General features: G+C 52.9%; 1 protein-coding gene across 1 annotated transcript in view; it reads right to left on the bottom strand.

Moving 5' to 3' along the window:
- The window catches only part of PLEKHG4B (pleckstrin homology and RhoGEF domain containing G4B), a 72,793-nt gene that overhangs the window by 24,015 nt on the left and 21,103 nt on the right, over nucleotides 1–27,675 (bottom strand). Inside the window, 5 exon segments of the mRNA XM_082379616.1 lie at nucleotides 955–1,048; nucleotides 4,764–4,887; nucleotides 5,802–5,993; nucleotides 8,341–9,565; nucleotides 18,155–18,352. Of these exon segments, the coding sequence (XP_082235742.1) occupies nucleotides 955–1,048; nucleotides 4,764–4,887; nucleotides 5,802–5,993; nucleotides 8,341–9,565; nucleotides 18,155–18,352 (1,833 nt within the window).

Raw genomic sequence — 27,675 nt, 5'->3', positions numbered from 1 at the left:
GCGGCATGGCATACAGCACGGTGTGCCCGCCTCTCCTCTCGCCTGGAAGTTTGGATCCTCTCCCCAAGCCTCTCCGGCCTGGCCTCCCCCAGCCCCCGCCCCGCGCAGAGCCTGTCTGCTGGGTCCCTCTTTCCTTTCCCCAGACCCTGCTCTCCAGCTATCAGACTTGCTCCAACCTCAGTCACTAAATCTTTCCTTGAAAGAATTTCTGTTTGGCGTCCCTAAAATGTAGGCGCCTGGGTGAGAACAGTGGCCAGTGCTGCACCGTTAGAGATGGAACAGAGGAAACGGTTTTAGCTCAGGGAGCTGGTGGAGGCTTCCAGGTGCCTGAGAGCCCGGACCCCAGCACAGCGCTTGGCACACAGGAGCCCTGTGTACACATGTCTGAGGGACACTGAATGTTCTCAGGCTCCCGTCTGGCCCTGGGTCCCTGAAACATCCAGTGGTGCCTCTCTCCGTTCCAGGGACTCCCTGGATTCTACTCATGACCTGGAACCCAGGCTTGGGGCTTCCTGAGGCCACCGCTAGACCACCGGCCTTGACCCCGTCCCAGAGGGCTCCAGGACTCCTGGCCACCCAAGGTCCAGGGCCCACACCCCACCGTGAGTGGCGGCCGCCCCTGCAGGCCTCCATTCCTGTCTGGGAGGGTGACTATCTACCCTGCACCCGGATTTAGTCGGACAGTAGACACGGATACGCTGTGAAGGGACGTCATCACCGTTCCTGCTGAGTCAGAGCACAAACCAGAACGTCTGCACGGCTGACCCTGGCCAGCTGGACTTGAAGGTCTGCAGCGAGACTGGGAGGGGGCAGGAGCAGGAACTTGCTCTGTTCCTTGCACCTCTAAGCTCAGGCCCCTCCCCACGTCTCCAGATTCACACGAGGGAGGCGGCGGCTGCTGACCCCCTGCGCCTGGAGAAGCTCGGAGCCCCAGGACAGGACCCACCTGCTCACCTGCAGGGCTGCCAGGGCCCGGGAGAGGGCGGGGGCGGCCAGGCTCTTGCGTGCGTCCACCAGGATGACCAGCCCCAGCTCCCGCACCTCCTTCCTGGAGAAAGAAAGACAGGAGGTGTTAAATCTCGTCCAGAACGAGTTTCCCTGTCTCTCCATGAGACGCGTCCCCACCCAGATGCTCTTGGCTCTACGATTTCGGGACTCTTGACTTGACACACGTCGACCTTCCGCTTCCTGAGGAATCAGCGGCTTCTCAGTTGGAGGTGGGGCAACCGGGACTCACTGTGGTGGGCCAGTGGTGGGGAGGTCTGCTTCCTCTCTCCTGCCCGCCGACACCCACCCAGCTGCAGCTCCGGGAGAGGGAAGCAGGGCCTTCATCCAGGAGCCAGAGGCTCCTGGGAGTCTTTGGACTAGTTCGTCTGTTTGGGTCGATGCAGGACTGCAGAGCACCCTGAAACTAAAAATCTCGCCACGTGCTTTGGAAAACCCCGTTGTCTGTATTGTGCGTGTGACCAGAAGCTTCGGTTCCAGATTCAACAGGAAAGAATAACAGGCCGGGACAAGTCGGTACGTTCACTCTTCAGAGCTGTCAGTGTCCCTGGGAACCGCCTTCTGCTGTAGCTTCCAGGGTCAGCGAGTATTCTAACTCAGCTGCCTGTCTGGACGCTGGTCTCTAGATGCACACGCAGCCGCACTGAGCCCGGGACCGATGCCGGCTTACACTAGGCTGGCAGAGCTGCACGGTTTTAGTGCCATGTTCCCGTTCGCCCCCTAGTCAGGTGTGCTCAATTTGGGGTACAACTGCTAAAGAACATTTTAAAGGGTGTTTCTTGGGGGGGGCCAGGTACGAGGACAGAAGCGGGGCTGTGGAGCCCAAGCTGACGCGCCCGGTGCCGCCTGCTCCTCGAGGCCCAGGTGGGAGCAGGCAGGTGGACGCTATGTCTCTGCTCAGGGGCTTCTCGGTGCCCACCTGCCTGGCCACACGGGGCCTGGTCAGTGCTGCCACGAGCTGGGCGAGATGCTCCATTTCCTCGGAGGGTCTCGTGTCCACCCTGCCGGTCAGGCCGGTGGCCTCCAGCAGGGACGGCTGGATGTCGCTCTGTCGCCGTGGGCCTCCCTTCCCTGGCACCCCCGGCCCTGGGGCTTCCCATCATCTGCCAAATCAATCGCGGCCCCAGAGCCCAGCAAGTGGCCGCATCAGGACCACAGGGGCGGTCGTGCTCAGTGACTCACACGCGCTCCTCTACGACGTCACCCACTTGGCAGCTGGCAGGACAGCCCCGCCCTTCCTGGGGGCTGTTCCCAGGGTCAGACGGCTGCTGGGCCCTGGTCCTGAGCGGCTGAGACAGATCCCTTTGCTCATTCCTGCATCCACATTGGTGCCAACTGGAACCCCAGACCAGATCCGCTCCTCTTCTGCCTGCCCCTGCTCTGGACCCCTTGACTCCTCTGCTGCGCCCTCACTCCCACCGGCCGGCGGCCTCCAGGCCCCCCGTCTGGCCCCTTGGGGTCCCTGGTCCACCCCAGGCCGCTGTGCAGACCTGCCCTGGATGTCTGGGTCTGCATTTCTGCGGAAGCCTCAGAACTGTCTTCCTGAAGCTGCCGGCCGCTCGGCCTGCCACACGCCATGGTCTTCGGCCCGGGGGGGCCTGCTGTCTTCACAGCGTCTTCTGTCCTCAGAAAGCGCCCGACTGCTCCAGGCCTTGTGTGTGCCCTTGCTCCCCCTCTTGTCCGCAAACCCTCTCCCCACTCCAGGGCACAGTATGTCTGGGAAGTCCCTTTCGGCACTGTGGGCTTGTCTCACCCTGGGAGCTGCGATAATTCCGGTTCACGTGTGTGTCTCCATCAGGGCAGGAACTTCTGCTGTTCCCTTTTGTATTCCCAGGTAAGTGTGGATGGCAGGATGGATGGGTGGATTCCTGTATGGCGCAGGAGGGTGCATGGACGACAGCCAAGATCCTTTCCGAGTTTAAGGTTCTGTGTATCTAAGAGTTTGATGGCAGTCCTTTCACGAGGCAAACTCACAGGAACGCGGGGCTCCTTGTAACACGCCCGCGGGAACCGATGATGAGACTCTCCCGGGCGCTCCTCCCAAAGAGGCGGCATCTCAGGTGCCCCTTTCCAAGAGCTGAGGGCATGTGGCTTCTCCCGGTGCCGCTCTCCATCAGGACGCTCACAGCTACAGCCCTTGTGGGGGAATAACCAGCCACACCTTCGGGCTCCAGAACAAGTTCCTCTAAGTCTTCAGAAACGTTTTTCTCCCAGGTCTTCATGAGCCGGTGAGCAGCGGCGGGCTGTCTGCACCGCCTGCGGCGAAGTGGAAGAAGCAGGGGTCTGGACACCCAGCTCAGCCCCGGTCCCACACACTCCACAGCAGTGGGGGGCCCTGGTCAATTAGGACCTCCCTGCAGTGGTCAAAGGAAAGCTTCTGGTAAACAGAAAATGTCATTATTCTAGGGCTTTGAAGGTGTTTACCTGAGGCGTATAGAGTATGAACTAGTGCAAGGATGAAACTAATTTTTTTCAGAGTCGTTTCATTATATTTTGAAATCTGTGCTGAAAGATAAGTTTGAAATCCTAGGCTCAGGGCAGTAAAAGTAGGCCCTGCAAATAACTGGGAGCCTCGCTCCGCGAAGGAGCCTGGGGGAATGCAGTACTTTTAAGTCCTTTCCTGCCTATGTGTTCCCACACTGACTGTACCCGTGCCACTTAGAAAAAATTTCAACAGAAAGTCAATACTCCACAAACGAGCATGAGGTCACAGGTGATCCTGTACCAGGGACCGCTCCCATGTCACGTGAGGGCACACCAGGTAGTGTGTTCCCACACGCGCTCACACGTGGCGGTGAGTCACCCAGCATGCTCTCACATGAGGTCACGTGACTTCACCCTAGGGACTGCACAGAGATTATTTCTAGCCCCTCTAGCACACCCATGAGACATCCCTTCATCACGGCACACTACCGACTCCAGCCAAGGGCAGGGCTGGGATTCGGGGCCGGGATTCAAACCTGGGTCGTTGCCCTTAGGACTGAGCCCTGGGGCTGCGTCCACCCAGCACCGTGGAGGCTCTTGGTCTGATGGCCGTGAGGGAGCCCAAAGCCTGTCTGCACCTGATGGGAGGGAGGGGCCCCAAACAATGGCGCTTTAACTGTCCTTGACTCCAGTTCTCCGTCCACCCCCATCTCTGTCCTTGGTCCGTGGAGAGCCCTGGAGAGGGTCACCCAAGCATGTCTGCTTCCTTGCGTAGGGCGCAGGAGGCAAGGTCCCCTGGAATTCCACACCAGGAAGATGCGGCTCTGGAGGGGCTGGTGCACTTTCTTCCTGGCACATGTGCTGCTGGCTGCCCGGAGGCCCAGTGATGACACAAGGCCTAGTAGCAGTCAGTCTTCTCTGCTTTCTGGTACCAGGTACCTCCTATTTGTATGATTTCTTCACCTGGTTATACTAAACATTCTGTTTGTATCAGCTCGTGTCTTTAATCAAGGTCACTTCAAATCTTTTTTAGAAAGAGGTGGAGCAGAAAACATGAGATAAATAATGCTTAAAGCAAGTATTGAGCAATGAAGAGCAATGCAGAATTCAGGCCTGCATTCGGAGGAGAGGCGTCCAGGCGCACGGGAGGGAAGGGGTGCGTGGGGGACGGCACGTGAGAGCCCGGGCAGGAGGGCCCGGAAGGAGGGGGAGGTGGGAGACGGGACCTGCAGCAGTGACGCGCCAGACAGCAGAGCCCAGGAGCCACCCGAGATTACACCTCAGTGGGCTTTATCCTCAAAGGGTCTGAAAACTGGAGGCGGGCTCAGTCCCACCTGGGGATGGTGTGGAGGTACTTCAGCAGACGGGTTAGCTCAGCACTGGACGTGTGTTCGCTGGACCAGAGTGGGCCCCTTGTACAGACCTGCACCACCGCTCTTCCCTGACGGTCTCGGGTTCCTGCAGAAAAAGAGGTGTTGGAAGAGGTCATTGAGAGGATGTGACCGCCAGTTGACCCCCGAGCTGGACCCAGGCCCCTGTGCTCCTCTGCCCTCCTCGCTCCCAGAACCTGCCTAAAGACGCACCTTTGAGATAATGGTGTGGCATTGAGACCGACCGGAGAGTAACGTGACTGAGCCCAGTTAAGGCCTCCAGGTAAACTTTAAGATTCTGGCGGGCGGGGTGGAAATCTTGAGGCCGCCCTATACAAGCCTGGTATATAAGTTACCTGCCACCTGCCAATGTGGAGTGTGGCCTCTTTCTTCGGTCTCTCTCTGCCCTCTGTGGGTATGTGGGCAATTTCAGGTTCCACCCAGGAAGGTCCCAGGAGGCTGTGAACTAACAGGGGGCCATCGTGAAAGGGGGTGGCGCCCCTAGGGACACCCGCGGCTTCAAGCTCGAGGAGTACGGAGCCAGGACCCGCAAACACTATTTGAGTTATTGGCTTAGATGTGAGATCTGTTGGGAGGGCAGAGCCTGCTGTTCACCTGGGCGGATGACAGCCAAGCTCACCTGGGAGGGTGAGGGCCATCGCCATGCTCTGGCTGTTCATAACCACCCGAATTCAGATGTTGAAATCTCAATGCCTGATTTGATGGAATTTGGAAGTGAGACCTTTGGGAGGGGCTTTGGTCCTGAGGGTGGAGCCCACATGAATGGGCTTAATGCCCTTATAAAAGAGAGACCCCTGGCCCACCTGCCATGTGCGGACACGGTGAAAAGGTGCTGACTATGAACCAGGAGGGGCCTCACCAGCACCCGCCATGCTGCACCTTGAGCGTGGACATCCAGCCCCCAGGACTGTGAGAAGTAAAGCTCTGGTGTTCATGAGCTGCTGGCCCGCGGTATTTTGTCAGCAAGACAGCCGTGCTCACCTGGGAGGGTGACCACCCCGGACTGCAGTAGCTCCTGGTCGATTTCCAGCTCCTGCCTGGGCGCCTGGCTGGGCAGGTCTCCTGGGCCAGGTGTCCACCCTTCACCCTCGGGGCACAGCGGCTCAGCAAGCAGGTCTGAACACCGGATGGGGCTGCTTCCTCGGAAGCTGCTGCCCTCTGCACAGACGCCAGCTGCACAAAGGAAAGAGACCTGGTCAAAGATAATGCATTTCTCTGGTTTGAAGGCAGCTACAAATGCAAGGAGAAAACAGGAGACCTGTGAACTTGTCCCATTTCTGGTGGGAAAGGTCAGTGAGCACATCTGCAGGTCAGGCTTTTCCTGAGGAGTAATGAATAAATCACATAAATAAACAGGTTCTCAGATCCTGACAACCAGAAAACACCCAAGGGAGAAACAGTTTATACTGAATAACGTCACGGATTGTGACCTCAACCTTCTGCATCACCCCAGAGAATGAGGCCTCGATCTCATACATCACCTCAGAGAGGGAGTCCTTACCCTCCACGCTGCGCAGAAAAAGGGATTCTCCCTCACCCATCATGTCAGAAGGGGGCCTCGCTTTCACTCGTCCCCTCAGAGAAAGCGTCCTTGCTTCACACATCAACTCAGAGAGGAGGCCTCACCCTCACGCATCCCCTCAGTGAGAGGAGCCTCGACCTCAAGCATCACCTCAGAGAGGTGGTCGCTGCCTCACACACCTCTCCACAGAGGCAGGCTTCACCCTCACACATCTCCTCAGTGAGAGGAGCCTCGACCTCAAGCATCACCTCAGAGAGGCAGTCGTTGCCTCACACACCTCTCCACAGAGGCAGGCTTCACCCTCACAAATCCCCTCAGTGAGAGGAGCCTCGACCTCAAGCATCACCTCAGAGAGGTGGTCGTTGCCTCACACACCTCTCCACAGAGGCAGGCTTCACCCTCACACATCCCCTCAGTGAGAGGAGCCTCGACCTCAAGCATCACCTCAGAGAGGTGGTCGCTGCCTCACACAGCTCTCCACAGAGGGAGGCCTCACCCTCACGCATCTCCTCAGTGTGGGGGCCTCGACCTCAAGCATCACCTCAGAGAGGTGGTCGCTGCCTCACACACCTCTCCACAGAGGGAGGCTTCACCCTCACGCATCTCCTCAGTGTGGGGGCCTGGCCAGATACGTGCCTCAGAGAGAGCTTCCTCGCCTCACACACCTCTTGAGAAAGGGGATCTCCACGCACGTATCACCTCTGCGAGGGGGGCCTCATCCTCCAGCATCAACTCTGGGAGGGGGTCCTCATCCAAACACACCCCTTCAATGAGAAAGGCTTCGGCCTCACACATCTCCTCAGAGATGGGTCCTCGAGTCACTTGTCACAAAAGAGAACGGGGCCTTCCCTCCAGATTCACCTCAGAGAGGGGGGGCTTCACCCTCACACATCACCTCAGAGAGGGGGTGCTTCACCCTCACACATCACCTCAGAGAGGGAGCCTTCACCCTCACACATCACCTCAGAGAGGGGGGCTTCACCCTCACACATCACCTCAGAGAGGGGGGCTTCACCCTCACACATCACCTCAGAGAGGGGGGCTTCACCCTCACACATCACCTCAGAGAGGGGGGCTTCACCCTCACACATCACCTCAGAGAGGGGGGCTTCACCCTCACACATCACCTCAGAGAGGGGGGCTTCACCCTCACACATCACCTCAGAGAGGGAAGCTTCACTCTCACACAAATGTGACATTATTTGGAAAAGGCTCTTTGCAGAAGTGAACTAGTGAAGTTTACGGTGGGCCCTAAATTGAATGATAGGTGTCTTTACAAGAGAAAGGAGAGGGAGGCTGGAGACACAGTGAGACACAGGGTGAAGGGCAGTGAATTTGGCCAAGGGATGCCTGGGGCTCCAGTAGCCAGAAGAGGCAGGAAGGACCCTCCCCTGGAGCCTCTGGAGGGAGTGGGACCCTGGGACACCTTGATCTTGGACTTTAGGACCAGAAATGTGTGGATAATTTTCTGTTGTTCGGAGCCACGAAGTCTGTGGTACTTTGCTGTGGCAGCCCCGGAAATGAATACATGTAAACATTTTCAACAGTTGATATGGACATGGAGACAGGCTTCTACTGAATCAAGTGACCAGACCAATTGTCACAGGTGGGAGAGGGGAGGAGGAGGAGGAGGAGGGGAGTGTGGGGGGGAGGGGAGTGTGGGGGAGGGGAGTGTGGAGGGGAGTGTGGGGAGGGGAGTGTTGGGGGAAGGGAGTGTGGGGGAGGGGAGTGTGGGGGGAGGGGAGTGTGGGGGAGGGAGTGTTGGGGGAGGGGAGTGTGGGGAGGGGAGTGTGGGGGAGGGGAGTGTTAGGGGAGGGGAGGGTGGGGGAGGAGAGGGTGGGGAGAGGGGAGTATGGGGGGAGGGGAGTGTTGGGAGGAGTGTGTGGGGGAGGGGAGTGTTGGGGGAGGGGAGTGTGGGAGGGGAGTGTGGGGGAGGGGAGTGTTGGGAGGGCAGTGTTAGGGGAGGGTAGGGTGGGGGCAGCGGGGGTGGACATTTACCTTCCTCTCCTGTGCAGCTGGGACTCTCCACCATGCCTGGACAGCTGGAGCCTGTGGTTCTGGTCCCCACCGCTTGTCCTCCCAGGAGACCCCCGGGCCTGGTGCTGGCTAAGTGCTGGGAGGCCCGCCGGGTGTCACCTCGGGAGCTTCTGAGGGACCTATCCCAGGATCGAGACCTCCTGGGAAGGGTCCTCCCTGCAGCTCCTGGACCACTCTCTTGACTCGGGATCTCCTGGGGGTCTCCCCCAGGGCCAGGGATCTCTTTCTGGGTGAGATTGGCCGCTGCCCTGGCCCCCCGGGCCCTGCGGCCGTGGGTCTGGGAGCCACAGGCCTCGTCCCCGATGGAGTCCTCAGAGCTGGAGCCCAGGGGCATAGGGTTCCGCAGGGCCTCCACGTAGGACTTCCTGAACCAGCGTCTGGCCTCCACACTGGCTGGGGCCCTGGGCGGCCGCCTCCTGGAGCTCGGGCTGCCCCCCTCTGCGTGGCAGGCGAGGGCCTTGGAGCCGTCCTTGCTGTCCGTGGGGTCCAGCCTCCCTCCTGGTCCTTCAGGGCTCTCAGGACACTCCCAGGGGTCCTGCTCTGAGGGGCCAACCCCCGTGAGGCCTCCACTGGGACTCCCGGACAGGGTCCTGGGGCTTTCGCACTCAGCCCTTCCTGGGGAAGGGAGACGGCGGGGCTGGTCACTGCTGGGACGCCCGGCGCAGCGGGGCAGGGTTGGGCTGTGCTTGGAAGGCGTGCCTCCCTGGGGAGCGGGGCTGGCCGCGGTTGGTGCCGGGGCTGCAGCCTCCGAGGCGCTGCCGGGTGGCGGCTGCTGAGGCCCAGGACGGCTGGGGCAGCTGCGCAGGTTGGTTCCGGTGGTGGCGACAAAGACAGGGTCTGTGACGTTGTTCCAGGGGGTGCGGTAGACCGCCGAGCCCGAGGTCAGCAAGCAGTTTTGCAAGGGGACACTGCTCTGCTCCCCATTCACCAGTTCCAGGAACTGTCCCGTGAAGACACAGCCGTACATGGTCTCAGGGACAGCGACTTCCTCCGAGCCTTGCCCAAGCCGGGAGAGGCGTTTCAGGACCAGTCTGGCGGGCTGCCTCCCCGCCGCCACAGCGATCTGCAGGTAGAAGTCCCCAGGCCTGAGGCTGACTCCGCGCAGGGGCGCCAGCTGCACCACCACCTTCTCACGGATGCACAGCGGCCAGCCTTCGTGCAGGAAGAGGAGGCCCGCGTACCTGGCCTGGGACGAGAGCGATGGAGGGAGATTAGCGGCTGACGTGGAACCTGTCAGAGCCCCTGGTCTCTGTCCAGCAGGAGGGTGGGCGACTGGGGCCCCCAGCACCTCAGAACACCCAAGGGATCAGGACTGAAGACAGGGCAGTTAGAAACGCGTTCGTACAGCTCTTCCTGGGTGGCTGGGGGAGGTGGACAGCTGGGGGCGGGGAGCCACCCCAGGCACAGGCTCAACCCCAGGGGCTGTGGGCTGAGCCGCTCCCAGGGGTCGGCCCCACCTGGGCAGGGGCTGGGCTTTCACCCTCTCGCCCCTGCAGCCCTTGGTCTAAGCTCACGGCACCCACGGGCAGCCCGCAGGCAGAGCACGGCCTCTGGAACTGCAGGGTGGGGACCACGGTGAGAGGGCACTGATCTAGGGCACCCACGTCACGCAAGCTCCCACCCACAGCAGCCGTCCTTTCTGCTTATTTGAAGGGGTCACTGGAGTTTGCAACCAAGCTGTCGATTACGGGGTGAGTCCTTAACCACCTCTTTGAGAAGAACTTGCTCTAGAAAAAAGGTTTCGACTTCAGGATGGATGAGCCAGTGTCTCCGTGGGGCGTGAGGGTGTCAGGCTGTTAGGGAACAGCAGTGGGACGCCCACATGCCAGAGCTGCAGATACAGGTTCTGAAACGGGATCACATTCTACTGTTTGGGTTGAGTTCCAGCATTTTTTTTGCAGCTTTCCCTACTCCAGCACTGACTTACTGCACAACCCCTAATTAAATAATACAGAAAATGAAAAAGAAGAAAGAATCTCATCCTAATATACCTCTAGAGACTTTTAACTTTTCTGTGCCCTTATCCACTGTTTATTATTAGTTATTTAAACTGCAATAGTAATGTAGACAGAATCTGGTATTCTTGTCAGCAGTCACCCTAAGCGAGCACTTCTGTTACTCAGTTGCCATCTTGATGGCTACGTAAGGATCCTCTATTGTCAGAATCGACAGTGCTTCTATGGATTTCTATTGTAAATCAAAAATGCAAGGAACGTGTTCATGATATCATTTTCATGATATTCTTCTTCTTTTAAATTATCATTTTCCGGGATTAGGATTACAGGATCAAAGGCTATGAATGTCTTTTATGATTCTTGACAATATGACCAATTTGTCATCAAGAGACATACTGTCAGCAGTAGGGTATCACAGTAAGGTATCACCGTGCCCGCTGATTAGCAGCGTAAGGCTTTACATCAAGAAACTGTTTCCTAAATTAACACGTATGCTGTGGAATATTGTTGTTTTAATTCACATCACGTGATTGTGAAGCCAACAGTTTTCTGATGCTTGTTTTCTGTAAATTCTCATGTACTTTTGCTCTTTCTATGAATTGTGGTCCTATTTTTGCCTTAGTTACTGCGAGATTTAAAAAAACATTTAACAGACAGTAATTTTTTTGCACTCACCGTTAGCGGACACGTACCCACCACAGTTCTGAAAGGCAAACTCTCTATAGTTTTGATTGTTAAATCTTTCTACTCCTCTGGAATCCAAATTCAACAGATGCTATAAATATAGTCATGTTCTGAATAGTTCCAGTTCTGAGAAAACTCCAGGTTGAAAAGGAGCTTTCTTTCTCTCATTTCAACACCTTCTCTAAATGGTTGTTTGAGGGAATTCCCTGGCGGTCCAGTGGTTAGGGCTCCATGCTCTCACTGCCAAGGGCCCGGTTCAGTCCCTGATCAGGGAACTAAGATCCCACAAGCCGGGCGGTGCAGCCAAAAAAAAAAAAAAAACCAAAAAAAAACCCCAAAACAAATAAAAAAAAGGTTGTTTGAGGTGTTTCAGTGAAGAGGTGTTAGAACCAAAGCTTTTTTATTCAAAAGGAGGTGGGTGGGCTTCACTGTTTAAGAGCTACAGTTCAGCTGCTAAAAACAAGTACAGAGTCTTTCTTTATAAGGAGCTTTCACAAAGCGGTTCAGGAACCTGCACGTCACAAGATCATAGCAGGTTTTCAATCATCATAGACGCATCATATCAGTTATTAACAATATTCCAAAAATCTCAGCATTCCTTTCCTGCTTGGGTGACTAAAAACAAAACAAAACAAAACTTTTCTGGTCCCTTGGAAAAGCCAGAACAGGGACCTGGCTGTGGATTAAATGTGAAAACTACAGCTGAGCTTCCCTGGGTCCTTGACAACTTCACATACTGTTGCCCCGTGCAGACCATCCACTGTCCAGGCTGTCCTGGGCAAGGGGACAGGCGACCTTCCTGGGCCGGACTGGGCACAGGGGGACAAGCTTCCCTCTGCGTGTCCATGGAACACTGTCCCAACTATCTGCCTGTTGGGGTCCTGTCTCCCCGACCCTGTGGCAGAGGATGGTCCCCAGGTGGTCCGCTCAACAACATATTACCAGGCACCAGAAGCACCTGGACATATTTGTTCATATTTCAGGACGACTGACCAACTTCCCAGATGGTGACTAGGTGTTCTTCAATGTGTCCCTGGCCTGAGCTCTGTGCATGGAGTCTGGGTGCCACACGCAACTTGCTGCCTCGTCAGTGTCTGTATGTTTCAGCCAGGGCTGAGAATTACACACCCGGGTCCTGAGCAGACAGTTAAAGCTGCCATAGACTAGAACATCACCTCTTATCTCCAAGTTTTTAAGGTTTCCTTTCTATTTTGCTAATTAGGGGATGTTTCCAAAGTGAAGAAAGAAGAACAAGCAGAACTGCCCTGTATCCACACTCACAGGCCTTCAACAGCACAACATGCTAAGGTCACTGCATGGCCTCTTGTGCTTGTTTTTATCTATTTAGTTAGTTTTTATAAATTTATTTATTTATTTATTTTTGGCTGCGTTGGGTCTTCCTTGCCGCGTGTGGGCCTTCTCTAGTTGCGGCGAGCAGACTTCTCGTTGCGGTGGCTTCTCTTGTTGCGGAGCATGGGCTCTAGGCACGTGGGCTTCAGTAGTTGTGGCACGTGGGCTCAGTAGTTGTGGCTCACAGGCTCTAGAGCGCAGGCTCAGTAGTTGTGGTGCACAGGCTTAGTTGCTCCGCGGCATGTGGGATCTTCCCAGACCAGGGATCGAACCCGTGTCCCCTGCATTGGCAGGCAGATTCTTAACCACTGTGCCACCAGGGAAGTCCCTTGTGCTTGTTTTTAAAATGTACGTTAAAAAACACAGATATAAAACAAACTTACAACCTCTTTTTGGCTTAATATTATATCACAATCATTACCTCATTTAAAAACATTTCTTTAAAACATTTTAATCTGTGTATATTTATACATTATTGATTTAACCTTCCTCCTAATATGTATACCTGTTTTTTACTATTATAAGTAACATTGCAACACATATTATTGGGAATGAATCTGGACTTGCATTTTAGATCACTTGCTGTGGCTAAACTTTCTGAGTCAAACTGTGCGTGACAATTTAAAGATTCTGCATACATATTAAAACAACTGCTTTCCAGAGAGGTCATTACAATTTTCACCACAATGAGAAAAGCATCACCTTGTCTATCGTACTGAACTCTCTCTGCTCTGAATACTAACCTGTCTATTTTTCTGCTCATTAGTAAGCAAAAACTTGTGTCTTGTCATTTGCTTTGCGTTTCTCAGACCACATGGTATATCTGTTTTGATTCTTTTACTTTCAGTCTTTGGATTGTCTTTGCATTTAAAGGGCAATTCTTATAACCAGCATTTAGTTGGTCCTGCCTTTTTTCCAGTCTGACAATCTCTGTATTTTACTTGGAATGTTAAATTCACTTAATGACATTTAATATAATTATTGACATGGCTGGATTAAATCTATCATCTTGGTATAAAATTTCTATTTGCCCTATCTTTGTTCCTTTGTTCTTCCTTTTATCTCCTCTTCTATTTTTTAGATTCCATTTATTTCCTCTATTGAATTTTTAGTTATACCTATCTGTCTTATTTTTAGTGGTTGCTCTCAATATTACAATATGCATCTTTAACTTATCACAGTCTATCTTAAAGCAATATATTATTTTAAAACAATGTAACAACCTTACAGCAGTAAGGTAAAATAATGACATTTCCAGATAAATAAAAGAGTAGACTAGCACAGATGCTATGCAAGAAATGCTAAAGCTATAATTTCAAATGTAAAATTTTAGCGTTATAAAGCTGTAATGCTAGATGCTATAATTCGATTTACTCCCTTCCACAGTTTATGCTTTTGTTGTCATATGTCTTATTGCTACATTTGTTATAAATCCCACAATATATTGCTTTAAGTGGTCACTAATTTTTAAAAGAAATTCACACTTACAAATTTAGCCTTTCTTTGCACTCTTCATTCTTCTGTTGATCTGAGCTTCTACCTGGTACCAGATCCCTTCAGACTCTAGACCTCCCTTTAGCATTTCTTGCATAGCATCTGTGCTAGTCTACTCTTTATCTGGAAATGTCATTATTTTATCTTCCTGTTGAAAGATATTTTTTGCTGTATATAGAATTTTAGGTTGACTTTTCTTCCTTTAACTTTTTAAAGATATTTTTCCATTGTCTTCTGAAGTCCAATGCTTCCGATAAAAAGCCACCATCATTCTTATTGCTGCCCCTGTATGTTAAGATTTCCCCTTTATGATGGGTTTTCAGCATTTAATTACAATGTGTCTAAGTGTTGTTCTGTTGGTATTTATCCTGCTCTGGGTTTGATGAGCTTCCTGGATCTATGTGTTGGATCTGTGTTTTTTAACAAATTGTTACATTATCCAACAATATTTCTTTAAATATTTTTTTCGGCCCTATTTTCTCACTCCTTCCCTTCCGGGAATCCGATTGCACATATGTCTGACTTGACACTCCCATAAGTTACTGAAGCTTGCTCACCTTTTTCCCTCCTCTCTCTCCTCTCTGTGCTTCCGTCTGCTTCATTTCTTCTGGCATGTCTTCAAATCACGTATACAGTATTTTTAGTTCTAAGATTTCCACTTTGTTCTCATTTTACAGTTTCCAAATCGTTCCTGAAATTCTTCATCCACTTCATCCATATTTACTTGTAGATTATTTAATATGTTTATCATAGTTTTTAAAAAGTCGGCCTTATAATTCCAAACCTGGGTAGTCTGTGAGTCTCTTTCTATTGACAATTTTTTCTCCGTTTTATGGGTTGATAATCTGGTGCCTTTGCATGTTTTGTAATTTTTAAATTTTATGCCTGAGCTTTTGCCTAAAGCAGATAATTTTTTAAAAAGAGGAAATGCTCTTTACCCTGTTAGACAGCTAGGATGAAGCATTTATCAGTTTAAAGCACTTAGAAACAGAGCAAGCTTGGGGTGGGTTGTGGCTTTAAACTCTCCAGGAGTCCAGTGAGATATCTCTTCACTTTTCAGCTCAGCCCCCGACTCTCTTGGCCACCAAGAATAGCTTATAAAATTTACATTGGTTGAGGCTTGGTTCAACTTTCATAAATTTCGGTTTACCAACTGTTTCAAGTGCTCCAATGGTTGGGTTCACAACTCTCCATCCAGGGAGGCCTGGTACCAACTGCTGCTGGACTTCTGAACTGGGACATGTTAAAACTATGAGACAAAAATTTTAAGACTGTGAGACCATGAGACCACGAGAGTTGGAAATCACAACACTTTGAAACTGTGTGATTTTAAGATTTTGATATATTTTGCTTTCTGTCCCCACCCATCAGTCTCCACTTATTCTGTTAGAGAATTTCTAGGATTAGTAGAGAGGATTATCGTTACATTTGCGGCTCCTCCAGATTCCAATCTGATATTCCAGCCCTGAGGTTTCTGAAGTCCGGTTCCTGCTAGTCTGAGCAGAGATGGTCTTTCTCTGGCAGCTCCTCATCCATCCTCCCTGAAACCTCGGTCACTAGCCCCAGGGATGGAAGTGTCTTCTGCTCTTTGCTCACTTAGGAAGGCATTGTCACTCCACAGTTAAGTTCTTTTAGCTCTTTGTGTATCCACAGCTCTTGGACGGCTTTAGAGGAAGGTGTACTTGTTTGGTTTGTATCAGAATTTCTTGTTGTTTTGGCAAGAGTAAAGTCTTTCATACACTTCTACATCCTAAATGGAAATAGGGCTCACCTGTTCATCAGCTCTAACTGTTTTGCCAGTTTCCTTTGTGGTTCTCTGTTAGGAGTACATTTATAAATTTCCAAATAGAAGGGTGTCTTTTAAAAACTTGATTTCTAGTTTATTGCTTTGTGGTCTTAAGATATCAATTCTTTGGTATTTGTTAACGTGTTATTGCTAATGGTCAATTCTGGTCAAATTTGGTAAATGTATATGAATGCTTAAGAATGTATGTTCTTTAATATTCTCTAATTGTATACATTCTTGAGATAAATGTATATCTTCTAATGGTAAAACTTGGCTAGAATTTTATCAGATATTGGTTAAGTCTGGAGAAGGTTCCATTTATGCTTGGGAACTGTATGTATTCTCAAATTGTTGGGCTCAGCACTCCACACGTGCCCATTAGCAGAGAGAGAGATCGTGTTCAGATGTTTATCTTAAGTAATATGTAAGTGGCCTGCTTTTCCTGTTTGCTTTGGAGGGAGGTGAAATCTCCCACTTGTAATTCCCTCAGTTTCTGCTTCAAGCATTTTCAGGCTATGTTGTTAGGAGTTTACGGATTGTTACAGCTTCCTGGTTGTTAGCAGTGCTATCATCGAATGGTCCTCTTTAGCCCTATCAATGCATTTGCCTTTTACTATATTTAGTTTGTTGTGAACATCGCTACATCCATTATCCTTGGTTAGAATTTTGCTGGCCTGCCATTTTCAACCTGTTATTATATATGTTGTACTTTTTTTCCCCATGTTTTTATCTTGTTTATTCCTTTCTCCTTTTCTGATTTCCATTTGATTTCATTTTTTAAGTTCTAATCCCTTGCCTCTGCTTTCCCCCCTTGCAGAAACATTCTGTTTTATATCTTTCTGATCACTTTTCTTTAAACTTCTCCAAGCATTTTTTTGACACAAACCGTGATGAAACAGTTACAAATAAGTCAGTGAGTGATTTTAAGCATTTCTGGTTTCTACAGAGGGATGGGAGAATGGTGGTCATCGAACTCTTATGTTAACATAGAAACTTATCTTAAAATTAATATGATTAATAATGATCTCCAAGCCACATACTTCGATGATACTTGGTAAATGAATAAAAACTGCATTGAATTTACATTAACTAAAATATTTTTATATTCACAGTTGTCAAGATAAGTTCATTTTCTCCTATGTCATATAGATGATCAAATTTTAATTTCTTAATTAAAAAGTAAAAAGCAATATAAATATGAAAACAGTAAGGCTGTCCCTAAATTTCATTTTATGCTTTTTAAATACTTATAAATCTGCATCCATATTAAAGAGTAATATTATTCATATGGCTTTTTCAGAAGATAAGCAATTTGGAAGTGGGAAGGGTGATGACTTGTTAAAATGGAAGGAAAAAGAAAATTAGAAGAAAAGACAAAACATTAGTTCAGAATAGCTTTTCAAGACATGCCTTTGAAAGGGAGCAAGTGTTTTCAGATCCAACTTAAAGCAGCTTGGCTCTGTGTGCTGCTTTTATCTCCTGACAGGCAAATTTCTCTGCTTCTTCCCTATCAATCAACACCCTTTAGATGTGCAAAGGTACATAATCATGAAGGAAATATCCTCTAGGCAGACTACTGCAAACAAAGAATTAAATCTAGGATATCCATGGTCATTTCTCTACCACACTCAGTTAAAAGACATTCAAAGAGTTTAATAAATCGAACTAGCCCAGTGGTAGTTTTTCAAAAAGCCCTAATTCAATATGACTGGAGTAGTAAAAGGTGATGATTAATAAAGATCTTACTTTTTAAGATCTAGAATGAATCTCTGCAGTTCACTGCAACATACCTGCAACGTGGCTGTCATTAGTTTTAACACTGCCTCAGAAATAACCTACAATAAAAATATCCTCCAAATAAACTAAACACATAGAGATTCATTCAGCAGGGTCTATCTGTATATACTGGAACTGCTCCCGTACGTTCTGAGATGACTACTCAGGAGGGGGACTTAGTCCCTTCGTACATAGACTGGAGTGAGAGTTCCCTGGGGCACCAGAGACAAGTCTGCAGACAGTGGGCTCCATGCTCACTGGCAGGTTGAGAAGCCCTGTTTCTGGTGCATATGCCTTATTTCACCAATTATTTGGAACCAGGAAAAGGTGGAGCCAGAAGCCAAAGGGATAAGCTGAGCCAGTGCCCAAAGGACCCAATGGAATAGAGGAAAATGGGACGGTTTCCCCAGTTATGTGTTTAAACGCTACAAAAAAAATGGCTGAGACTACAATTTATTTTTATTTTTAAATAATACCCTGCTTTCTTTCAGAAAGAAAACAACAAATGCTCACTTGAATGATGTCCGCTTAAACCCTGGATTAGTCTGAAATGCACAGAAGCATATCCTCCTTTGCTTCCTTCACCAGCATATTCCCCTGGATCTAAAATCCCTACGGCTCAGATTAGATATTTTCCAGCTACCAGATCAAAACACTGCCTGTCTCTTCTCCCTAGTCGAGAGTGCACGGGCGGGCCTCCCACGGGCTCCATCCCCGGGGAGGTGCTCACACAGGCCTCCCGCCGCAGGTGCTGCAGGGCCCTCTTGGCTGGGATGAGGAAGTCCATGAGGCAGCGCAGCCCGTCCCCACCGTAGAGCTTCTCGGCCACGCTGAACAGCTGCCAGAGCACCGTGGCTGCCGTGGCCTCAAAGGGTGGGTAGAGGGCAGAGAGTGTGCTCTGTATGCAGGTGTCGAGGGGTTCCAGATCCTGGAGTGGGAGAGAGGTTTGGGAAGTTTAATACATCTAATAAGACAGGTGCACTGGACACCTTCACAGGCTAGCACTGAGGTGTCCACTGTGAAGGCACCCGGCGTATGTCCGGGGATGTGAGTTATCTTTGTGAAACACAGGAGGTACGGGCGAATCCCCAGCACAGAGAAGAGCTCCTGTTGGGGAGGATCTGTTGCTCCCCACGTTGTCACAGAGCAGAAGCATCTGAGGAAGTGCCCATGTCTGTAACAGGTACACCTGACACCTGTGCCCACGAGGGGAACCCTATCTAATGCCTGTGAGTGACGGCTGTCATTGTTACCACAGGAGGCACCACCAAGTTTGGTCTGACATAAGTTCCATCCCATCAAATTCTGAAACACGCACCTTAAATGCTGCTTTTTAGGATCTTCCGTGGAGCATGGAGAATTTCCCAGGGGCTTCCCCCTTCCCTGATCCCCCTTCCCCAGCACTCCTGGCTCTGCACAGGGAATGGGGGGCCCTTGTGGGGAGGACAGAGCTGGTCCATATGCCATTTTATACTCAGAAAGGAAGTTCATCCTAGGAAATACATTTCACTTGTACTGATGATTTTTTAAAATTTAAATAGAAACCATTAGGGCATCCTGCATCAAAATCCCAGAACTGTGCTCATTCAGTCATTCCAAACACAGCTATCATTGGTATCTGATTTCCCCTTTAAATTTTGGTGCAACATGCTTTTATATAAAGACAGAAAGCTTTTAGTTTAAAAAAATACTTAATTCTATTTTTAGATGTAACATTTCCTGTGGAAATGCCATAAGGTTTATTTGTTTGGAGAGGAAATGCAAGGCCACAAATAACAGTTAAAAGCCAAAGAGGTTAAAATTGCATAATTGATTTTTAAAGGAACAATGATTACTGTCTGAGACTCCTCTGAATGGCTAATCATAGATACTTTCCCAAGGCAACTGAAAATAAAGCAGTGAATCCTCTAAGTCTGCAGTAAATGAGGAGCCGAAGAGAAGCCACCTGTCCTGCCCGAGAGCCGAGGGCCGAGGGCCATGTGCCGCAGGTCAGCTCAGAGGCTGGAGCCCCCCCACCTCCCCGTCAGCCTGCTGAGTCTCCCAGGCCCGCACCGGCCTTCCTGCCACCTCCTGCTCCCCCGCCAGACAGGGCCACTCCCTTGCCAACAGGAATTCTCTACATACCGATTCTTCCCCAAAGTGCCATGTGCTCTGGCTTCCAAGAACTCAAATCACACCTGAGTCACAAACAAACATCAGTCCAGGGACTGAACGGAGCTGGTCTGGAGCGGGGGCAGGACTCAGCCTCCTCGGAAGTTACTAGAGATACAAATCGGCTGGAAGGAGGTGGGGTGCGGCCCTGGAGCACAGTCTCTAAGGACCTACTTTGAATTGAAATGCAAACTTCAGACCCTCCCTGGGAGAGACGTCCTCCTGCCGCTCAGATGCCCAAACCCAGGCCCGTTCCTCCCCCAGACCCCAGACCCATGGGGCAGGCCCCGATTCCTCGGTCAGCTGTGGTCAGCAGGATATCGGCCCCCACCTCGCCAGCTCACCTTCTGAAAGCTGCCCAGTGTCGGGGGGAAGGGGCCGCTCTTGGAGACCCCACAGCCCTGGTCACCCACGGGCAGCAATGGCCTCCCCGGCCCCTTCTCTGCCCTTCGGTTCCCGCGGTGACCGGGTCTGGCCCCGCACTCAGCCTGGGGGACGCCCCTCCACCAGCCCCCATGCCCTGTGCGGTCCCCCACTCGGAGGCTGGTCCTGGCAAGAGCTGCCCAAGGGAGCTGCCTGCCGCCCGAGAGGCCACTTCCCAGGTTAGGTGAGGCGAGGAAGCCTCGGGAAAGCCGAGGGAGCGACTCCTCTAGCCTCTCTGCGCTCACGTGCCCGAGGGCGCTGCCTGCACAGCCCTGTCCGGCTGTCGCCGCTCTCGGGGCGCTGCCGTGGGAGCCCCCCGCCACCCTGATGACGGGGCTCTCCTGTCCTAGGGGAGAGGGTTCTGATGGACCAGCCAGGTTACCTGACCGGAGGCGGACGTCTAGGGCCTGCACCCCAGAACAGACACGAACCACCCCGCAGCCTGAAGCGTGCCCCAGGCTGGCGTGCTCGGTATAGGCAAATGTTCCTACTTGCACACAAATTACAGGAGGGGGCAGTGGACATACAGGAGCCTGAGAGCAGAGAGGCAGAAACCACTACATCATAGCAAAACCAAATTACCTTGAATATACTCAATTCTGCTTAAGAAAACAGGAAAGTATACAGTACGTTTCAGAAAGATTTCCATAAGAAATGCTTAAAAAGAGAACACTGTTTAGTATCTTAAAGGGTGAAGTTCCATCATCTGGTACATTTGTCTGTTTAGCATCGTCTTCCCTGATGTTTGCTGGGCTGTGCGTGTGTGTGTGTGTCTGTGTGTGAGCCTGTGAGGTGTCTGTGTGTGTGTCTGTGCATGTGGGTGTCTGTGTGTGTGCCTTTGTGGGGGGTGTGTGTGTGTATGTTTATGTGTGTGTGTGTGTACACCTAGATAAGTAGGGAGCCAAGTGGGCAAATTCTTAAAATCGTTCCTAGGCCTCTGGGTGCAGAGGCAGAGGAGGGAGTGGACACAGGGAGGGAGAATGTCCGTTGAGCATTTCTAACTGTTTCCACCTGGGCCCGCTCTCCACATGGTATAACTCACCCATTCACCAAAACCTGGCAAACCATCAAAACATCCCAAGTAGACAGGAAAGGACTGACTTCTGAAACAACTCAGGATTCCCGTTTGAAGCAAATGCACATACGGACATGGCTGGCTTCAGAACGTAGGACTGCGCCTGTTTACTTGATCATAAATCTAACCGCGGCTTAGACTGTGACAAGTGTGAACACACATTAGTGGGATGGCTGAGACAGCACTAGTGTGAAGGCATTTGATTACCATTCCGCTGCACTGAGAATCCTGTGTTATTTGGCCGACAGCAGAACTGCTTTTGCCTTATAACAAGAGAAAATTTACATCTGGAAAAACATTTTAAAGCTTCACTCTTGACAAAGGATTTGTTTTCCCCGCTAAGTTTAGTAAAATTTGGGTGACATGAGAGTGACTTCGTGGCAGCAAGTTCCTCCTGCCCTGCCCCTGCAGGAGAGGACCCAGTCTCGGTGCACAGGCCCACCCCGTGACCCTCTAACCTCACGTGTGCTGGAGATGAGGAGACAGAGGCTGGGGTCTAGTGGGGGCCGGTCGCAGAGACTCGGGAAAGATGCCCGCTGCAAACAACCTGCTTCTCCCTCCCGGGGGCAAGCAACAGCCAAATGTCACAGCACACGGAGTTTCTTCTCACTTGGAGGCTTGTGCTGACTGAAGGATGCCAGCTGAACGGGGCGAGGGACCAGCAGGGTGCCCGTCCAGGGGCCGGCTGGCTGGAGAGATGCAGCCGAGGCTGGCCCGCTGTGCAGCGCTCACGTTTTAATTCAAGTGCAGCATCCCTGGGGGTGAGTGAGGCTGTGAACCCAGGACGGAGCCGCAGGCCGTCTGCAGCCATGGCGACGCAGCCCACACATCGGGAGAGGGTCTGCAGGGGCCACCCCGGGAAGGCACCCAAGACGACAGAGTGCTGGGTAGAGAGGGTCCCCAGCAGGCGGCGCACAGACCAGGTTCCGAGACCCTCCCCCACTACCCCGAACAGACACGGGCTGGCCTCTGACCCAGTGCAGCCCCTCACGTCGCGATGGGGACGGAGAGCGCGAGAAAGTCGGCGGCATTGGCACAGCCACCTTGGGGACGCCTGCCCTGCGGCCACCCCGACGACCAGGGAGCCCAGATGCCCAATCCTGTGGGTGGCCCCTTGACATCTGGGCCATCACGCCCGGGGACAGTAGGGCGCGTCTGGGACACAGGACGGGGTCTTAGATGGGGTTAGGGGAAGACCGGCCAGCCAGTCCTGTGCACCCGCCTCAGCCAGGCTGGGGGGCTTCTCCAGGACACAGTCATGTCACCTTGCTCTGAAAATCCACAGTGGGCTGATGTCAGGGCGCAGAGAGCAAACAGAAGTGGGCTGGGGCACCGTCCCAGAGGCACCGTCCCTGGGTGGGTGTGGCGCGGGGGGGAGGGCGGCGGTCACAAAGGGCCCCCGTCTGGTCTGGGAGTCAGCTCCCCTGGCATCCCCACGACCAGCCCCCAGACACACCCCAGATGGCGCACAGCCTAGGACGGGACCATCTGAGCCGCGGTGCCTGTCAGCAAGGCACTTCCGCCCCAGAATTCACCACTGTGGCCTTGGCCTCTGGCCAGATTTTGGAAATAAAAATCAGGCTGTAAGGGCGGCAGCAGGTACCCATCACGGGACACTGGAACCCTTCCGGCAGTCCGTCCGAGCAGCGGGCCCCCCTGTGGCCCGCTTTCCATCAATGGCCACTTTCTCAGCCCCAGCGGCGTGAATGAGGAGGCTGGCACGAAACCCACACTCCCAGGAGGGCTGCTCTGGGCAGCCGACCTGGTTACAGCCACTCAGGTACTCTTAACAGAGGTCTCCTTCCTGCAAGGGCCCAGTGGCGGCTCCCGGTGTCCTGTCCAGGGCCCCGATGGCCACCTCTGATTTCCTGTGTGCAGAGACCCAGAAACCACCTTTGAGTCAAAGGAAACCTGTCTAGGAAGCCTGGTCCCCTTGGCTGGGCTGGCGTGCTGGCCTGTCTATACCAGAGCTGTCTGCTTCCAGCCTGCCCACACCTGGCCGCTCTCCACCCGGCCCTGCTCTCCACTGGCCAGCTGCTGCGTGTTAGGGCTTCCTGGCCCTCCCGGCTGTGCAGGCTGAAGGTGCTTCTAGGCCCAAAGCTGCACAGGGAGGGAAGCGCTGCGAAGGGAAAGTGCCTGGGCCTCTTGAGGTCCGCGCTCTAGGCTCCCGGAAGAGTTCGGAGGTCACCGAAAGCATCGTGTGCCCCCATCCCGCTGGCCTCGCTTTAGAGACCCCGGGCCGTGGTGAGCAGCCGCCCCCGGCACGTGTCCAGCTCTCCTGACCCGCGTTCTGACGCAATTGGCACAGGAAGCCTCCGGGAGACTCCGGATGCCGGCAGCTGGGGGGCAGCTCCAGGGAGCCCTGGACTGCTGAGACCCTTTCTCTCTGAGTTCCACAGCCCATCCGACGGCCACCTGTGAAACCTCTCGGTTACCACTGAGCCCAGAGCGGGGACCGTGCAGGAGGAGCACGGCCTTCCTCCTCTCACTCCAATGCCTGTCCTCCCTGGAGCCCAGGGACACTGGCCCACCTGGGACCCAGGTCTGACGCTACAGTCCCACCCAGAATCCTCAGGACCTGGGGGTGGCCTGGCTGAGCCACTGGGCCTCGTGGTGACGTCTCACGCTGGTGACAGACACCACTGTGACCTGGCCAGAGGTCCCCTCCCCATACCAGGCTATGTCCTCAGGACGCCCACGGCTGGCCCAGCTCCTTCCCTCTGTCCACACCAACACAGCCAGCAAGCCCTGCCCAGGGCAACCCTGCCCTTCACTAACTCTCAGTCTGCGGGGGAGGGGATCCCCAAAACCTGACCCCAGGGACCGAGGCCAGATCCGGGGGCAGGACGTGCAGGCGGGAGCACAGGGCAAGCAGACAGGCAAGCCCGGGGTCCAGGCTGGCCTTGCCACGGAAGCAGGGGGCAGCTGTGGGCCAGGAGTATTCCAGGGATTCCTTCTCTCTTCCTGCGATAGCCAGGTGCTATCCAGGAACCCACAACAGGAGGACAGGATGCGGCCAGGGCCTGAGTGCCTGGGATGGGAGATGGGCAGCTGAGGGGGGGGTCAGCAGAGTCCAGTGGGCCAAGGAGGGTGTCTGCGTGGGCTAGGTTCCCAGGAGGAAGTGTCCCGTGGACACCAGGGGCCGTCCTCGTGGGCACACGCCCTCCTCCAGCAGTGAGAGAGGCCGGGGCTGGAGCTGACTTTACAGCTGCTGAGATTGATAATGAGCCCGTGTGTTTAATTCCTACAGCCTGACAGAGGCAGGTCTGTGTCAGCACGTCCCAGTGGGCAGGCCCCAGAAAGTGCATATTCCAGCAGGCTGCCCACAGTCCGCAATGAGCAAATCTCAGAGGAAGCCAAGGGGACAGGACTGCGCCCCATATCTCGGTCTTCCCACAGGCACACACACACATGCACACACACGCCCACACGCACACACACCCACACACATGCACACACGCCCACATGCACACACGCATACACTCCCACGTGCACACACATGCACACGCGTGCGCACACACACGCCCACACGCATACACTCCCACGTGCACACACATGCACACACGCGCACACACGCACACACACCCACACACATGCACACACGCCCACATGCACACACGCATACACTCCCACGTGCACACACATGCACACACGCGCGCGCACACACCCACACACACGCCCACACGCATACACTCCCACGTGCACACACACGCACACACGCGCACACACGCACACACACCCACACACATGCACACACGCCCACATGCACACACGCATACACTCCCACGTGCACACATGCATACACGCACACACGCATGCACCCATGAGAACTGTGCCCTGCACCTTCATCTCCTCCTCACGCACAATGCACACACATGCACACACACATGCACACCCACCCTCGCCCCGCTCCTGCCATGCACCTCCCTGGACTCCGTGTCTCACTTCTGCAGTCTTGTTTTCCATCAAGATCTGCTCTGGCCGTCCTGTAGGAGGAGCCATTAGAGTGGATTTCAGCAGCGTGTGGAGCTGGCAGAGAAGAGTCGTGAGAAAACACTCTCTAATTTGAAACTTTTAAAAATGCAGTGCTAAATATTCATTACATTAAATATTAAATACTGCTTACAGATTTTTCTATCAAACTAACAACAAAAGGTATTAAAATAAATAAATATGCTAGTATTAAAATAAACAACTCTTTGTATTTAGGCCTAAAGTGTTTTTAAAATCCCAAAAGGAAAATTTCAGTCTAAAGACCAGGACCTTCATCTGAAGAAATGAGGGGGCTGGACGTGGACCTGCCCCAGTGTCTCCACAGAGCAGCCTGTGTTTCCTCAGGTCACTGAAAATAATTAAGGAAGGTACCACCTTATGCTATTCCTAGCTCTTTCATATTCAAACAAGGGTCCTTAACTTTCATAGCAGTGAACAGAGCCTCTAAGAGAGCCTCTTCTCTGAGCTGCGGTTGGCTCTCCAGCCCTCCCTGTCTTTTCTGATATTAATGACTTGCGGTTTAGGACGGCCTTGCTGCAGCTGCCTCTAAGCGGAGGGCCTGGCGGAAGGAAGGTTTACAAGATCAACATTGGTGTGACCTGCCTGTCCTTGGCCCGGGAAGCAGGAGATGGACCTCTCCATCCAGCCACCACCTTTGGACGTTTCCTGGGCCGAGGCGGCAGCATCTGCCACCTGTGGGGTGAGTCTTCTCTCCCGGCCAGTGCTCCTTGGGCCCTGACCCTTGGGCCACTGTAGCTCACCTCACACCCTCCACAAATGCTTCTCGGTCTCCCTAATCCAGCGGAGCTCAGACTGCTCACTTAGCACTTAACTGTCTGCTCGTCCCGTGTCTCCAAAACCAGGGTCTGCTTTCAGCCAGTGCACCGTGCGGCGCATGCTGCCTGTTGATGGAGCTGAGTTACAGCCACAGCATCTTTAGAAGAGAAAGGCAGAGGAATGTTGGACCAAATATTTACCGACAAAGAAGCTCAGACTCTAGAAGAGCTTAATTTACATGGAAAGATCCCTCTGGGGGGCAGTCAGTCTCCAGGATGCTGGACAGAGGAAATGTGTTCCACTAAGGTGCTGAGCTGGCAGAAAACAGGGCAAACCCTCTGTGGGGCTGTTGTTCAGGGACCCCTGCTTCCCTGGGGAGGACGGTGCGCCCTGCCCACCCACATCAGGTGTGGCCACGTGACAAGGAAATGTGCTGGCCGCGTGGATGCCAGTTCTGGCAGAAGCTTTGCAAGCAGGCTCGTGCCCCACCTCGAACCTTCCACGAGCCGCGCAGCACCAGAGAGGGGCCATTCCATGATTTACCTGATCACAGATAAAGTTGATGTGATGACCCCTGGGACTCAGGGTCACTGGTGACTACAGCATCTGGGGGACACCTCCCACGAGGGTGGGCAGGGCACACATCTCCACCGAGGGGCCCCCTGGACAGGTGTTCTGCAGTGCACCTGCAGGGACACAGCTGTCTCCAGAGTCCTGAGCTGGAGCTTCCTGGGTGACCGAGCCCCGAGAGGCGGGACCGGGAGCAAAGCCTGGGGCTCCGGCCCCCACTGTTGGCGAGGTGGTTCCGGCTGTCTGTATTTCCGGGGGCTGACCGTGTGTTCTGGAAACATCTCAGCTCTGAGTTTTTTCATCCACAGACTGTGCTTTTTCATGGTACCAACACTTTTCAGTTTCCAGGGCCAAATTAGGAGGATGCCTAAACAAAGGAACTACTTCAGGGTTCAAGCTTCAGGGCTGTACCTTCTGTAACAGGCCCTGGAGGTGAATCCAGAAAATAATAATTCCAAATAAACCCTGAAAATGTCTTCTCTGCATTTACAGACGACTTACTAAAGGTGCAACACGCCATCACCTGACTGCGGAATTCTAAAGTGAGGTTAGGGTTACAGGCGATTATGGGGCGCTGGGGATTGTTGACAACGAAAATCCATCAGCGCTGAACACGCAGCCCAGGGACTGTCCCCCCTACAGCGCGTTGGGACGGCCGCCTCTCCTGGATCGAGTGGACCGAGGCTGCACTTCCTTTTCCCTCCCCCTTCCTCAGATGCCGGAGTCCACCTGGAGCAAGGATTTCCCAGGCGGCTTGCACTCCACCAATTTCCTTTTAAACCTGATTTACGTTTTTCTCGCTTATCCCAGCGCCCAGACCGGTGAGGAGCGGTTAGGAACTTGCTGAGACGGAGCCAGCGGGTGGGGGCTGCTCTGCAGGAGGGGCTCTGGACCCTCTCCACCCCGGTGGGTCCCTGGCTTGGGTCAGGTGCGCTGAGGCATGGGAAGGAGGCCCGACCCATGCACCTCACTCAGTCTCACGCCGTGCCTCTGTTCCCTCGGCTGCTACACAGCGTAGCGGCAAGGATGGAGGGCTGGGGCCTCAGGAGAGGCCCTGGCTATGGCAGGTGCCAGGTGCGTGTCCGACCCAGTTGGCCAGAGGCTCTCTTCCTGAGAACAAGCGGGGGAACTCCGGAATGAAACACGCCCTTTGGCCTTTGGGGCTGGAACATTCCCAGCTGCAAAGCCACAGTACTTTTTTCAACATGATTCCCTTTTCCGTTCAAGTACAACCTCATTTTCCCATCTTACTCATGTTGTAA

Source organism: Balaenoptera borealis, assembly GCF_965194805.1.
Source record: "Balaenoptera borealis genome assembly, chromosome: 2".
Classification (NCBI taxonomy): Eukaryota; Metazoa; Chordata; class Mammalia; order Artiodactyla; family Balaenopteridae; genus Balaenoptera; species Balaenoptera borealis.
This window is presented reverse-complemented; position numbering and strand designations above follow the sequence as displayed.